Source organism: Microplitis demolitor, chromosome 1 (genome assembly GCF_026212275.2).
Source record: "Microplitis demolitor isolate Queensland-Clemson2020A chromosome 1, iyMicDemo2.1a, whole genome shotgun sequence".
Taxonomy (NCBI): domain Eukaryota; kingdom Metazoa; phylum Arthropoda; class Insecta; order Hymenoptera; family Braconidae; genus Microplitis; species Microplitis demolitor.
In genome coordinates, this window is record NC_068545.1 from 19,065,051 (window position 1) to 19,080,807 (window position 15,757).

A 15,757-nucleotide genomic window follows, 5' to 3' on the forward strand; every position below is an offset into this window, starting at 1 on the left:
CTGAGAACATTTTATAAATTTTTATAAAAAGTACTGGATTTCTGATCAATTCTGATCAGAAAATTTTTTAAGAATTTATCGGAATGTTTAAACAGAGCGTTTACAGGGATGTTTCGTCTATTTACTGGAAATATTAGTTTTTCCGTGTTTTTTATATAATACAATTTTTCACACTATTTTTATAATTTTTTTTTATTTCTTATGAATTTTTATGTAAATATAACGCAACTGAAAAATTTATCAATATTTTATTATAATATTTCTTTAAAAAGTCGAGGGACAGCTAAACAATCCATTTATTGGTCGACTTACTTTAATCTGCATTGAAAGTTAGAGTTCTAATGCACGGAAAAATTAAAATCCGACTCAGTATAGTGCTGGAAGAAAATGCTCGTTTGTGGTGCAGCATTTTCTTCCAGCGTCGTATTGAATTGGGTGCAGAACAGTAACCTGTCGGGTTCTAATCTTTCCGTGTGTTTGAAGCCATTCATAACAAAATAATTAAGACCAACAGCGCATCTATGAATTATAATGTCGTCAGAATGGTTAGTTATAATGGCATAGTATAAATATTCTGATGTTTACTCCGCGTAAAAATAAATTCATTCCAAAAACATTCCGAACAAGTTCGACATGTAGATCATCTAAATTTGAGACAGAATAGAACTTCAAGTTTAACTTTTTTCGAACTTTTAGAATTTTAATATTAGAAATAATAGTTGATTTAAAATTTTATGTTGACGAACTTTAGTCAGATGAGAACGATCTTGAAACAATTCTTAAAATGTATTTTTAATATTACATTTTTCTCTATTTCAAAACCAGTTCAAAGATCTTTATACTTCGATACATCAATACTTTGTACTATTAAAATTCTAAGTTCGGAAAAAGTTAAACTTGAAGTTCTATTCTGTCTCAAATTTAAGATAATCTACATGTCAAACTTGTTCAGAATGTTTTTGGAATGAATTTTGTTTACTCGGGCCAAATTAGTATATTGCACACCAAGGGAGGAAAGTAGGACATTTCAACCCGCGTGTATAATTGCGTGTATAATTGCCTACCCGAGCCAAAAGTGAGCGTGGCAAACACGCAGATTGTGACGTCCTACCTTCCTCCGTGGTGTGAATACGATTTTAAACCAGATCTGAACCTGAAAGTTTAAATTTTCGCCACTGTTTGTGGAAATAACGGCGCATGCGTTAATTTTTAACATTTGTTTTCTCATAATAGAAAAGAACGACTTTCTTCCTCTAAACATGGCAGGAATTTAAACTTTCGGTGCAGGTATTGTGAAAAAGTTATTTAGCGGGTAAAAATAAAACATTGTCTACCCAAAAAAATAAATTGATTATTTTCAACCCGCTAAATAAAATTGGCTTGTTTCGACTGCCTACTCCGACCGAAGGCAAGAGTGACAAACACGCGAATTAGGACGTCTTAACTTATTCAGTGGTGTGTATACTATTTATCACTACATTTGCGATGAAAATTCAAAATTTCGGTCATTTTAGACTAAAAATTTGGCACATGCGCGTATTTATATGATTAGTTCTTCCATTAAAAAATAGTATATCTTTTTTTTCGCCAAAAAGACAGGAATTTGAACTTCCCAGGCAGGTGTGGTGGAATAGTATATATATATTTTTGCATCCTGAATGAAAGAATAAGTAAGCAAAGTAGACATTCACGGTATAATGATAACTTTTAAATTTTCATCTTATAAATTGTTAAGAGATTTAACAATATTTTCAAGGGCATTTCAATGTATATTAGATACGAGCTTATAGTTCGAGGAGCTCTCAGTAATCCCACTTAGGAGTAATTAGTAATCTTATGTAACTAGTTTGTATATTTCCTCATTAAACATAAGAAAAGACTAAAAACTATTAAAAAGAAAAAAGTTTTAAAATTTTTGTAACTTTTAAATGAGTAGATTTATTCGAACCAAAAATATTTTTCGATTGATACTCATTTAAACTTTGATTTTTTTTTACATTTTTAAATTTGAAAAAAAGTCTCTCTTAATTTCCCACTATAAAAATTAAAAATTTAAAACGAGAAAAAAATTGAATTCATATATTGCCACAAGCGCACTGAGAGAAAAATAACTTTCAAAAATATTGTATTTTCTTCTTACGCGAAGTTATGCTATTGAAAATTTTCTAATATATTTTTAGTGTAAAAATTTAAAGATTTCATTAAAAATCATTTTTTTAATCGAAGAAATCTAAGTTCAGCTCGAGATACGCTGATCTTATATTTTTTTTTAATAGTGTAAATAAATTTCTATTTTCTTCAGTCAAGAAAATTATTTTTCATTTTAGATATGAAATTAATAATATAATAATTTTTATTGATTTACTACTTAAGAATATATTGGTTTTACAAAAGTTACTCTCTTTTTTAGTGCGCAGTAAATATTTTACGAAAAAATAGTTACTAAATGAAATAAAAAAACGCCGGGTATGATAATTAAATATTAAAAAAAAAAAATTAGTTTATTAATCAAAGAATATCGGAAAATTTGCCTTCTACTTAACTGCCGCATGGTTTCGTTAAAGTACTGCGGTGCTTAGAAAAAGGTCAGTAAGTTCGCTACTGCCTTTCTATCTTACCAATGTTAATTTAACATTAGTTAAATAGAAAAGCAGTAAGTTACTGCCCTTTTCCTAAGCACGGCAGAGTACAACCTGGTTATAAGTTACTTCCCTCTATTTTTTTTTGCTTGTCTTGAAATGGTATACCCACTCCAGTTCTACTAATGAAGTTTTTCGGTGGTCGCAGAAAAGATTGTTTCTGCGGTCCTTTTACAAGTTAATAAAGTATGTACGTAGATGAATGACAAACGTCAATTAACTTATAAAAGGATTGCGGGTACAAACACAAACACGACGCATACATATGCAGAAAGCCCAGCGATCGCCGAGCAAAATATAGTAGTAAGGGAAGCCCATTTCCAAGAAATTTTTTCCCTATATCTCTTAACAGTAACTTATAACTAGGTTGTACTGTATATATTATTTCTAAACTATAAAATGGTGACTTAATTTAAAAAAATATAATGTAGTTTGTTAAATAGATATCGCGTTACTAATGCTAAAAGGGTGTATCTCAAAATATACGCCCTTTTGGCTCTGCAGAACCAAAAGGGCGTAAAAAAAAAATTTTTTTTCTCAAATCAACTTGGGACTGCTAAAAGAGTATACATTTTAGAAAACAATGAAAAAAGAAAATATTTTTTGACATGCGCTTTTGGCGTTGAGAAAAAAAATTTTCAAAGCCAAGCGGGCGTGTATATTTTTTTTTCTTTCAATTGTTATTAATTCTTAGCGAAAAAAATCAAAAGAATGGTAAAATAAATGACTTTACAACTCCATCTATTGGAAAAAATATTTATTTAACTGAAAAAAACATTTCCAAGTTGATTGGAGAAAAAAAATTTTCTTGTACGCCCTTTTGGTTCTGCAGAGCCAAAAGGGCATATATTTTGAAATACGCTCTTTTGGCATTAGTAACACGATATATAACAGCTATGATATCATGAACATTAAAAGTACCCGGATCTAGTGTTCGATCCCAAGGTTCGTTATGTTTTTAGAAAAAAAAAAAAAAAAGCAGTCGATTCAAACGGCTACGTAACATTTGACCCGAAGACAAAATACCGGCAACAAAACACCCGCAAACCAAAATACTCGCAAGCCAAAATATCTATAATTGATATACTATTAGATAAAATATTAATAACAATTAATATCATTAAATACGAATTTTGTTTGTGTAATTAAAAATTCTATAAAAATAAGAAAAAAAAATGTACCCACATATCAAAGGGTGTGAAACATAGCGCCAATTTTTCACGAATTTTGTGTGTGTGTGCAATTAAAATAATATACCCATACATAAAAAAATGTCAAAAGTGGCACTAGGTCCCTGAACCCTATCGGGGCTTCGTCCCTGGACCCCCTTATTGAGATAATCTTTTTTTACGGAAAAAAAAAAAACAAAGAGATTTTTTTCTCTTGTCTTATTTTTTTTAAATTGATTTTCAGGATGAGTTGTCTTGGTCCCAAAAAGCGTCACACCGTGTGGCGGGTGTTTTGGCAGCGGGTATTTTGTCGCGGGTGATTTGTCTTCGGGTAAAATATCGTGTCACCATTAAAACATTTTATTTTTGAATCTTCTTCGAAGCAGTTAAGTGCAATATTTAGAAAAAACTAATTTAAAAATAAGTTTTTATAATTAAATACTGAGCCAATCTCTTTGTTCAACCGCAGAAACTCAAAGCTAAGGTTTCAAATAATGTCAATCAATATATTTTCAAATGAATCATACAAACAATAAATTCTATTGCAATTATCAATAAAAAAAAGTGCTTTCGATAGTATCTGATACATTTACTATAATTAATATTTATATACCAATTAAACTAAAAAAATATAATCCCTCAACCGCGATAAAATAATATACAAATCATTACAGTATTGATAAATAATGAAATTGTTTGATACCGCGATGTTAAAAATAAATATATAGATATCCGACACCAATAAATAACTAGGGACCAACGAAACAATATATATTTTTTAAATTTACAATTAGTAATATAAATAAATGAGTTATCAAACTGACATTTAATTAAAATAGATTACCGAATAACAAACTTTAAATAACGTGTGACTTATACAACCCATGTTTACTTTATATAATCAATCGGACGAGTTTACATAATATAATATAATATTCTTGTATCATCTACATTTATTTATAATTAATATTTATATGTATACATATAAATATGCACGAGGCATTTCGTAGTGATCATAAAAAAATATTAAAAATATATTTTAATCGCACTCTAGTCTAGATAATGCACGGAAAAAAATATTGCGCTTATCGCTCACCAACGGAGAGTGACAGTTGTATCGTGATTAGTACTAAATTGTTACTTGATTTTTACGATATATATATCAATATGAATGAAACACTAGATACTTATTATAATGATCCTACGGATTGTGAATATATTTAAATGTATAGTGATCGTCAATTAACGTATCCATATCATACCAAAACGGATCGTGATTATCGCCATCTACTTTTCAAGCGCCACCACTCATAACCAAATTATTAAACAAAAAATTTACATCAATTACTTACGTATATTCTATTACTTGATTAAATTTCTTGATATTAAATAATAATTTTTTATTGCACTTAGAATTATTAACATGTAATTATTAATTCTAACTAAAAATAAAATTGTAATGAAGTTAAAGTTAAAAATTCATCGATTTTAACCTCAAATTTTTAATGGGCATTTGCCATTATTATAACAGAACGGATCGTTACTATAGCAAAACGATCTTATGATTTCGGGATCCGCCTGGATCGATCTGATAGGCCAACACTTTCCGTGTACAAAGTTTAACCAACAGAGGAAAGTGAATATCACGATACCGTTGAGTCGTGAGCACAATATTTTTTTTCCGTGTAGCTTACATATTTATATTTATATATATATATATACAAATAATAGATTTATCCAATAAATCATAACTCTATTAAATTTATAAAAAAAAGTTATTTGATATTTAAAAATGTAGAGGTTAAATAATTTTATGAAATTTTGTAAGAATTGATATATTAATTATTATTTTGAACTGATAAACACAAAAATAAATTGTCATTGTGAATTTTAAAAATTATTTTATTAAAATTTTTCAAGTGTCCAAAACTGGCCCTAAAGTGGCAGAGAACGATACCTCTACTCTATTTTTAATAAATATTTGAATTTGTAATTTTTTATCTTGACATTTATAGTCATATATATATAATAATTTTTGTAAACAAAAAAAGTTTAATAGCCGGATAATTTTTACTTTCCCGAAAAGTTTAAAAAATAATTTTAAGTTTTATTATTAAATATATAATAAAGTTAAGTTATTACTAGATATATAAAATTATTTATTATTACCATTAAAAAATATATATATAATTTAAAATATATTTACGTTTAACTGTTATATAAACAAAAATTATTCTATAAAATAATGTTTTAATTTTGATCTCTGTAATAACCGGATGATTTTACAAATTTGAACGGTCAATTTAAACTAATTATATAATTCATACTTACTGTGTAAAATGATGAGTTTATATTTATATATAGACCTTATGAAACAGTATAAAGACAAAAAATATCTTATTATGTTAAATGCCATTACTGCTATTATTAGCAACTAATGCCACGGAAAAAATAAACTTTAAAAATTAGTGTTTGAAATTGTAAACCGGAACCAGAGTGTGATTACGGGGAATTTTTACATTCCAAATAATAAATTTTTATAATACGTGTCGTAAATTTTCTAAACATCAGTTACAATTTTTAAGTTAAAATAGTAATTTTTCTTGCATTGTCAATAAATTTTCATACTTATTCTTTAATTATTCACATTTTAATCATAAATGAAGAAATTACTATTTAGAGTGATAGTATTTACCGAACACTTTATCATTATATTACTTGCTATTCTCATTTTATATAATTATTTTTTTCCGTGTGTTTTTTAATTTGTAAGTTTTATAATATATACATATAAAATATATATGCACCTGAATTTTTTGTACAACTTTGTGATTGAAAGCAGATTTAAGATATTTATATTAATGATTAAATAAAAAAAAAAAAATTAAATAAATAATTAGTAGTGTTTTATTTTATATGATAATTAATTTTATTATTTATGGAATATAAAATTATATTAATGTATAATTACTTATAAAAATACCCTGTTCAAATGTTTTAAAATAATTCATGTTGATCGTTTGTTGCGATTTGATGCTTCGGAAGTCGTTAATATTTCTTCTGCAGATCGTCGTTCATTTACTGAATTTATCTTTATTAAATAAAGTCATATTATTAATATAACATAATATAATTTCATGAAATAAATTATTTTTGGGTTTCACTATCAATGATCTTGTTGAAATTTTTTTAATTTGTTACTTCTGTGAGCTACTTATTAATATTATGATTTATAAGACGTTGCATTTGTGCCGAATTATGTTTATTTACTTTTTAATTGCTTCGTAATTTCATTGATTAAAAATAATTATTAAATATTTGTGTATTAAAAGTTATATATTCTTCTCATTAATATTTTTTTTAAAGTTCAAATAAAAAAAATTTATAAGAAATGCAATTGAAGTAAAAGAATTCCTTTTTTGGCAACTACCCTTCGTGGACATATATATATATATATATATATATATATATATATATATTAAATCTGACCGAGATCCTTGATAGTGAGGCCTAAATATAATTCATTTTGTGGAATAAGTTATATCTATATATAGATAACTATATAATAGGATGATAATTATTTTGTTAATTTTTGGAATTCATTCGTTTCACCCGAAATTCTTAAAATCATAAAAATAGCTGGCTGTTATTTTTGTTTTATCATAACTTCTATGATAAATTATTAATAACGCATTAAAAAACGTATTAGCCAAAAATGAAGCAAAAATATTGCTGTCAAGTAGTCATGGATTTTTAACAAAAATATCCATGTTTCGTCTTGTAAATTTTATTGTAAACTCATAAATGATGATCTATACAAAAAAATATATATCCAGAAATATATACCGGCAAAATAGTATACATACGACAATACTAAAAATCTAAGCCGGATATATACTATGATTTGAACGTGTACTTGGCGCGAGACACTACCGTGTCTCCTGATTTTGCCGGGATATATATTTTTTTGTGCGGGAATGTCTCACTCTATCAGAACTATAATAAACAAATTCATTTGATTGTAATCCTTAGTTAAGTAGCCTTGGTTAAAAAATGTCGTGAAATTAAATAAAATCTCATTAATTTTCATGGCAATTTTGTGAGAACGAAAGAAATTTATAAGAACTTGTAGCTATATATATATATATATATATATATATATATATATATATATATATATATATATATATATATATATATATATATATATATACAACTATGAGAATATATCGTTTTTAAAAGCAGGGAGATCCAAATTTCGTTTTTTATGATAATTTATTATTATTTTTTGTATAATAAAACGACTTTGTTAAATGGATATAACTTTTGCTTATTCAAATTAATGGCTAACCACATCTGAAGACAAATGTAAATTTTCATTACTTAATATTATCGTTTGAAGGTGATTCACAGAGAAGATATTTTTAAATGAAGTATTTAAAAATTTAAAAAATCTACTCAATATTTAAAATATCGCTTCATTTTTTGCAGATGAATTAATCAATGAGTTTTCAATAAAATTTTATTGTAATAGTCGTGATTGTATAGAAGCTTTTTAATTATAGGTTCTCTATTTTAATTATAACTACCCGCGTAAAAAAGTATATGTCTCATATATAACATAAATGCGCGTGAAAAATTAATATGTTCGATAGGTTTTACGCATATGCTGATATATACATCGATGTAAGTATATAAAAAAAATATATAAATATATGTTAACAATATGTGTTACAATAAGTCACCTATAGGGAAGAGTGGGGCGAAATGAGCCCCTTAAGAAAAGGGGGCTTGTATGTAATATAAATGTAAGCCCATTTCACCCCACTCTTCCCCATGTGAAATAGATTTTTCGTATACATTTCCATGCAGGTAAGATATTTTCAGGTGACATCAATGAATTTCGTAAATAACAAAAATAATCTCACCCTAATATATAAATTAAAAATTACTCAACAAACCTGTACTTGGTGTAACTCGATTGAGTTATTATTTTTAAGATATTTACGTATGAATGGCGCAACTAACATTGGGTCGAGCTTATCAACTTTTTCAGATGATATAATACTGACAAAAAGACCAATACTCATCGTTACTAAAGCCCCCGTCAAAGTATACCACAAATAACTCACACGATATATTGCCCATGTTTCGCTGAAATTAAAAAACAATTAATAACTATTATTGTAATCAGAAACAATAATTACACCAAATTAAAAATAATTACTTAGACTTATCTTCGTCAGTTGTTCCAAAAACAGAATCTGGTGGCACAGAAAGCAATAAATTTTCTGCTTGTTGAAACCAATATGTACAACCTTCCGTAGTAACTGATTTTTCATCAGATCTATAATTTATGAAAATATAGATGTATTTTTTTAAAAACGTGGTATGTAATTCAAAATTAAACGATAAATATTAATTAATAAATTACACAATGCTGCCGCTGGCTATCGCAGCTTGAGCCGAAAACGTAACCCAACCCATAATTCCTAATCCACAAATTCCACCAACTAATGCACCCTTATAAAAAAAAAAACATTCATTGTTAATACTTTTCATGTTTAAAAATTTGATAAATATGCAGATGGTCATTTTTTATATTTATCAAATTTTTACAATCAATTCTAAAATAAAAATGTTGCATTTATTTGATTTAAATTAACGAAAAAAATTAATTGTCGCAGTCTTCATTTTTGTACAGGCTACGAAAAATTAATATTTGTCAACAATATTTTATATTATTCAATTTGCCGAGTCAAATAAACTAGAAAAAAAAGTATATTACACACCTAGGGAGGAAAGTAGGACACCCCAACCCGCGTGTATAATTGCCTACCCGAGTCGAAGGCGAGTTATATATTTTTCACCGTACCTACACCGAAAGTTTAAATTCCTGCCCTGTTTTAGACGGAAGAAAGTCGTTCTTTTCTCTTATAAGAAAACAAATGATAAAATAAGCGCATGCGCACTTCTTCCCATTAACAGAGACCAAAATTTAAACTTTCAGGTACAGATTTAGTGAAAAATTGGCTTGGGTATGAAATTACAAACTTGGGTTAAAATGCCCTACTTTTCTCCCTAGGTGTGTAATATACTAATACTTTTACAGGCCAAAATAGGTAATTTCAGTTCTGAATATTTATAAATTAAATAGTTTACAATCATTTTTACAAAAGTTTATTTTTAAAATATTTTAATTAGAAAAAAAAATTCATACCTTGGCATTGACCCATGGCAATAAAACTCCAATACTAAAAATTCCTAATGAAGGTCCACTATGAATAGCACTCATAGTTATTGATAATTCAAGTACATGAGTTCCAGCTTTTTCAACAACAAAAACAAGCGCTACGCAAATAATACCCAATATAACAACAGTTAATTTCATAAGTATATCAGCGCTTCTAGTACTAAATGGTGTTTTACGAAATGGTTTTATAAAATCTTCAAAAATAACTGCAGCCATTGAATTGAGTCCAGTTGATAAAGAGCTTCATATTGTAATTTAAATAAAATATTAAATAATTTACTATATTTTTATTAAAATAAAATGTAAATTTGTACCTAAGAGCAGCACTAAAAACTCCTGCGACGAAAAGACCTGGTAGACCTGGAAATTGTCCTAAGACATCCATTACTAATAGCGGAAGTAATTGATCTTTAGCGCTAACCAATTTAGTTGTCAAAGGATCGCACTCATGGTACCAAGCATAAATAACCAATCCAGAATATCCACACACTCCAATTAAAGCCATTGCACCGAATATAAAAATCCAGAGCGCTCTAAAAAAAATTGTCATCTTGACATCAATTTATTTAATCAAAAGACACGGAAGTATTCTACGCAATGTATCCACCTCTGAATGGTCAAATCCGATAAATTTATCGTGTCTATATATCAGTTGTAGTATATTACACACCAAGAGAGGAAAGTAGGATATTCGAACCCGCGTGTATAATTACCTATCCGAACAGCAGTTTAAATTTCGCCTCTGTTTGGGGGAAGACGACTTTTTTTCCAATAAGCGGGGCAGGAGTTTAAACTATTAGGTGCAGATCTGGTGAAAGATCGTACACCACGGATGAAGATGTAGAACGCTCCAATTGGTGGGTTTGCCATCCTCGTCCGACTCGGATAGGCAATTATAAATTCGGCTGGAAATGTTCTACTTTTCTCCCTAGGTGTATAATATACTATTACTAAAAATAAATATTAATATTTTAAAAAACATTTATTACTTTTTAGCCTCATGAAGATTAGGTAATGACATATAACGTTGAAGCATATTTTGATTAATCGCAGCACTCTGTAGCCAGTGAACAAAACCACCAATTACTAATGCCCAGATTGTATGTCTTGTTGATGGACTCAAATCAGTCCTAAATTTTATTTTTTTTAGTTTTTATTAATAATTTAGTAGTAAAAGACCCAATACCCGATCAGTGAACTAGTACCCGTTCACTTATGTATTTATATATCTATATTTACTAAATTTTACTAAATATAAATATTAGGGTGTAGCTAATTTACGTTTTGTAACCGGCCTCACTGGTAAAAAATCTTCAAGCCAATTTTTTTTCAAATTTCATGGTTTTTTTTTAATTTACTCGCAAACCACTAACTTTAGAACAAAATTGTACAGGACTTTTTTTATAGAGAATTTTATTTCCTACAAAAAAGGTCATTTAGTCCATTACCGTAGAGCTAGTAGTTTCCAAGATAAATTTAATTAAATATCTCAAAATTTGAGAAATCGCTGTTTTATCCACAATTTTAGTACTTTTTTGTAAAATTTTTTTTTTACATGTTCAGAACATTATTTCGTCGATGGACTAGAAAAAAAAAATAGTCGTTTCAAACGAAGCACCCTAATAAATATACAAGAACATGGAGTAATTGGGTACTAGTTCCCTGGTCGGGTACTGGGTCTTTTACCTTATATTAAAATTTTTATTATTTTATAAAATATGATCGGAAAAAACAGCTCGTATAGGTTTTGCAAGTGTACATTTTCTATTAACATGAATGTTGACTATACAGTATAAAACATAATATAACATGGCTTTAATTATAAACTTTATTTTAACATAAACGTAATTAATTTTAATAATCAATTAAAATATTTTAAAATTTAAAATTATTGTTAACAGTTTTTTTCAAATTTTTTTTGTATTAAATTTTTCAGTTACTTTGAAAAAATATTTTTTAAATTTCATGGAAACATTTCAAGAAATAATAATGTAAAGATCATAAAGTTATTTGTAATTTTTGCGTTACTAATTTTGTCATAATTAAATTTTTTATAAAATGTGGCATTAAAAATTTCAGTAAATGTTGCATAAAGTGAACCATGTAATTTTCGATGATTTTCACAAAACTGTTTTTCTTTCGTGTGTAAAATTAATGTATACATACATGGGCATTTCAAGTCTATCTGAGTCGCGATTTCTTTGGAGTACAACCCCGAGACCACCAACATCCACAGTACCCTTTATTACAACAAGAAGCATTGCGCCGAACATTATAAAAGCCTGAACAAAATCTGTCCATACTACTGCTCGTAGGCCTCCCTATTTATAAAATTCAAATTAATCAAAATTATCAATAAAAAAAAATTTTCTTCGTAAATTAACTTATTAGTTAAAATAAATGATACTTTACTTATTAATTAATAAATCTATGAGTAGCAATTTATGTAATGAAAAATATTTACCACACAAGTATAAAAAATACACACGATGCACACAAAAGGAGTTACGATATGAACATTAACTCCCGTTACTGTAAATAAAAATAATAAATATTCAAATTTAATAAGTAAAATAATTGTCTTTATTACAATTACTTTAAAATTATTATTCGTTACCTTGATTGAACGCTAATGCGGGTACATAAATAACAATAGGAAGCCACAGCATCTATAAATAGTTTTATTTAATCTGGCTATTTATATTTATTGCATAAGCATTCAAAGGATTCATTCGTAATTAAAATTAATTAGTAATTACACAGTCGACTATCTGTCATAAGCCTGATCTAGGGACGTAGAGGAAATTTTTTTAAATTTCAACCCCTTTTTTTATTTTATGATTTTAAACGTTATATTAACGCTTTGTTATATACCTCACTATCTCGATTTTTATGGTACTGATGTACTTGTTTTTTTACATTAATTAATAATAAATAATAATTAATTACAGTAATAATATTTATAATAATTTTATTGATTAATTTAATGCTCAATCAAATTTTTCAATTGTAACAGAAGCTTTAAGGGTGGGCATCATTACCCAGACAGCATTCAAATCGAAATTACTGCTTTACGACATCTTTTTGAAGGCGTCCTCAAGAAGTCTTATAATGACTTGTTAGAGGTTTCATTTATAAGAACTCTTAATTAAGAATTTTTGAAGACTCCATAAACAAGACGTCAGTTTTGTGACGTCTGAATGAATTATTTTTTGAACTTCTTTATGAAGTCAAAATAAGGAGCTCCTTAAGACGCCATGGCAAATTCATACTGAAGTCTTATTTGCGAAGTCAGAAAAAAGAACTCTTTTTAAAGACGTCTTACTGAGTTCGCTATGTGGCGCATTCGATATTTTGAGAACTTTTTATAAATGTTGATGAGATGTCCAAATCATAAATAGGAACTCATTCAGAACTCATCAAGACGTCATTTTGCTATCTGGGTAACTGAATTTTTGAATTTTACTTTTTTAATTACGTCTTGCAGATTTTTTCAGAAGCTATCAAAATTTCTGTAATAACAATTGATTAAGGGAGGACTAGGGTTTCGCACTTTTGAAAAATCAATTTTTTTTTGTCTTTACTTATAGTTGAACATTTCAAGAATATATTCCCAAAATTTCAAGTCAATCAGAGCCACGCTTGCCTCACCCTCCTCTACGTTGAAAAAAAAAAATTTTTTTTTCACTGTTTTCGTCTAAAACTTCAAACACATTTTTCTCAAAACTTCTTTTTCAAAGTCCGTGATCACTACCATTTGAAAACTACATGACCGATTCATTTCAAACTTGGTACACACTTTCTACATATAAAATATTTCCCCCTCACGTTAAGTTTGAAATTTTTTTTTATATTGAAGATTTTTTCCACCTCCAAAATGACGGAATTTTTCATGAAATGTAGAAATGAAAAAAAAAATTATCAGAGATCGTTGGAAGGAGGATTTGATGATACTTTAACTAAATTTCAAGGGTACTCGACTTCAGATAATTTTTAGCTGATATACAATGATCACTGATTTGTTTCTTGATAAATTACGTAAAAATTTCAGGGAATGTTCTTAAAGTGACACTTAACAATGTACAAGAAGTTTAAATTAATTTACTCTATCCATATAACTGAAAAAACTTCCCAAAAAGTGTTTTTTTTTTTCACGCCGAAAACCTGAGCCGCCCTTAATAAATTAAAATAAAAGTAAAATTCGAAAATTCGTTTAACACGGCCCAGCCTTATATGTAATTCAGGATTACAATTATGAAAAATAAATTATATTTTACTTAATTACGATTTAATTACTCTCCGCGAAACATGGTAAATTTTTATTGTCAATTTATATATTTTTTCTTATTCTTAGTTTATAACTCTGACAATTTTAATAGAGGCTTATAAGGGGAGTCACAAAAATAAACTCTTAAAAATATATTTAACAAAATGATAAAAAGTATTTATAATTATTTTTCATAAATAAATAAATAAAAAAATGCACTTACGATTCCAATAGAAAAAAGTGTGGATCCCAGTATACGAACTTTGCGATCAAATCGTCTTTCCAAATATTCATAAGTGCTCGTAAGCCGTAAGTTATGAAAAACCGGCAAATAAATACTCGACATAGTGAATCCAACTAGTATAACACCAAAACCAACAAAAAGATAACTCGTTCCATGAACATAAACTTCCGTCGGCGTACCGAGCAACGAAATACCCGAAATAAAACTGGCTATCAAACTGAGACTTACGGGAAATGTTTTCATATTTCTGCCACCTACTAAATATTCATCTTCTCCCGTTGATTTTTTTATAAAACCAAAGTAAACTCCGATTCCTCCACACGATACAAGCATCAGCGTAAATATGACATAATCAACAGTGCCAAATATTTGCATCGAACTGCTGACTTCATCAACCGTCGGTTGACCCGGCACCCAATTGGTTTTCAAAACTCCGCTTGGATTCATTTCCGATCCCATTTTTTTCAGATTTTATAAAAATAAACCAAAAAAATATATATATATGTTTATAAATATAACTGACTAATATTTAAAAAATAACCGATCAATGACAGATATTTATTTTCATTATTATTTTATAAATAATAAGTAGTATTTATACTTAAAGTTTATGAGATACCCGAATAAAAATATTGTATCACAGTCATGAGTAAACAACAACTGAGCACGTTGATGCGTTAAAATATATTGTCTGTTGCAGTGCGTTATACATTTAAAACGTACAAGTGACAATATATTTAAGAATAAATGTGACACTAAAACTCACATGACAGCGACGATTTTCTTGTTAAAACGACAATAGCTGTAAGTACTTTAGTAAAATGTGTTCATGTGTACCCATGTGTAAGTACACATTTTACAATTGGATAATTTGGCCTAAATTTAGGAAGCCATTTATATATATATATATAGCCATCAATATATATGTATATATTTTGTTGGCTACATTAGATCAAACAGGTTCGTGCAGATATATCTAGTGAAATAAGAAACTAGATGACTCTAAGTGAGTTAATCTTTTTATCAACTACACGGAAGTTCAGAGTACAATTCTACATTGACCTTTATGGATAATAATATATATATATATATATATATTATTATTATTATTGTTATTAACAATTTATGGATTAGTAAATTGTTAAGTGACCTACAGACACGTTATGGAATTAATTTAAAAGGGGG

The 15,757-nt window shown here is 27.8% G+C and overlaps 1 protein-coding gene across 1 annotated transcript; it reads right to left on the reverse strand.

The window, feature by feature from the left end:
* Positions 1-6,741: 6,741 nt before the first annotated feature.
* LOC103577534 (sodium-coupled monocarboxylate transporter 1) lies at positions 6,742-15,707 on the reverse strand. The gene is made up of 11 exons (XM_008558215.3): positions 14,552-15,707; positions 12,679-12,730; positions 12,526-12,593; positions 12,228-12,382; positions 11,051-11,191; positions 10,376-10,594; positions 10,029-10,302; positions 9,243-9,331; positions 9,036-9,155; positions 8,770-8,962; positions 6,742-6,899 (listed from the first exon to the last, which is right to left on the reverse strand). The coding sequence occupies exons 1-11, from the start codon at positions 15,029-15,031 to the stop codon at positions 6,816-6,818; spliced, it is 1,875 nt and encodes a 624-aa protein (XP_008556437.1). The 5' UTR covers positions 15,032-15,707; the 3' UTR covers positions 6,742-6,815.
* Between the last annotated feature and the right edge of the window lie 50 nt (positions 15,708-15,757).

What these genes read in the sequence shown, in the direction of transcription:
- LOC103577534 (XM_008558215.3), bottom strand. Translation starts at nt 15,031, where the DNA reads ATGGGATCGGAAATGAATCCAAGCGGAGTTTTGAAAACCAATTGGGTG. An exon ending in CGCATTAGCGTTCAATCAAG is followed by an intron (nt 12,594 to 12,678) that starts GTAACGAATAAT and finishes TTTTATTTACAG; the next exon opens with TAACGGGAGTTAATGTTCAT. An exon ending in GATAGACTTGAAATGCCCAT is followed by an intron (nt 11,192 to 12,227) that starts GTATGTATACAT and finishes AATAAAATTTAG; the next exon opens with GACTGATTTGAGTCCATCAA.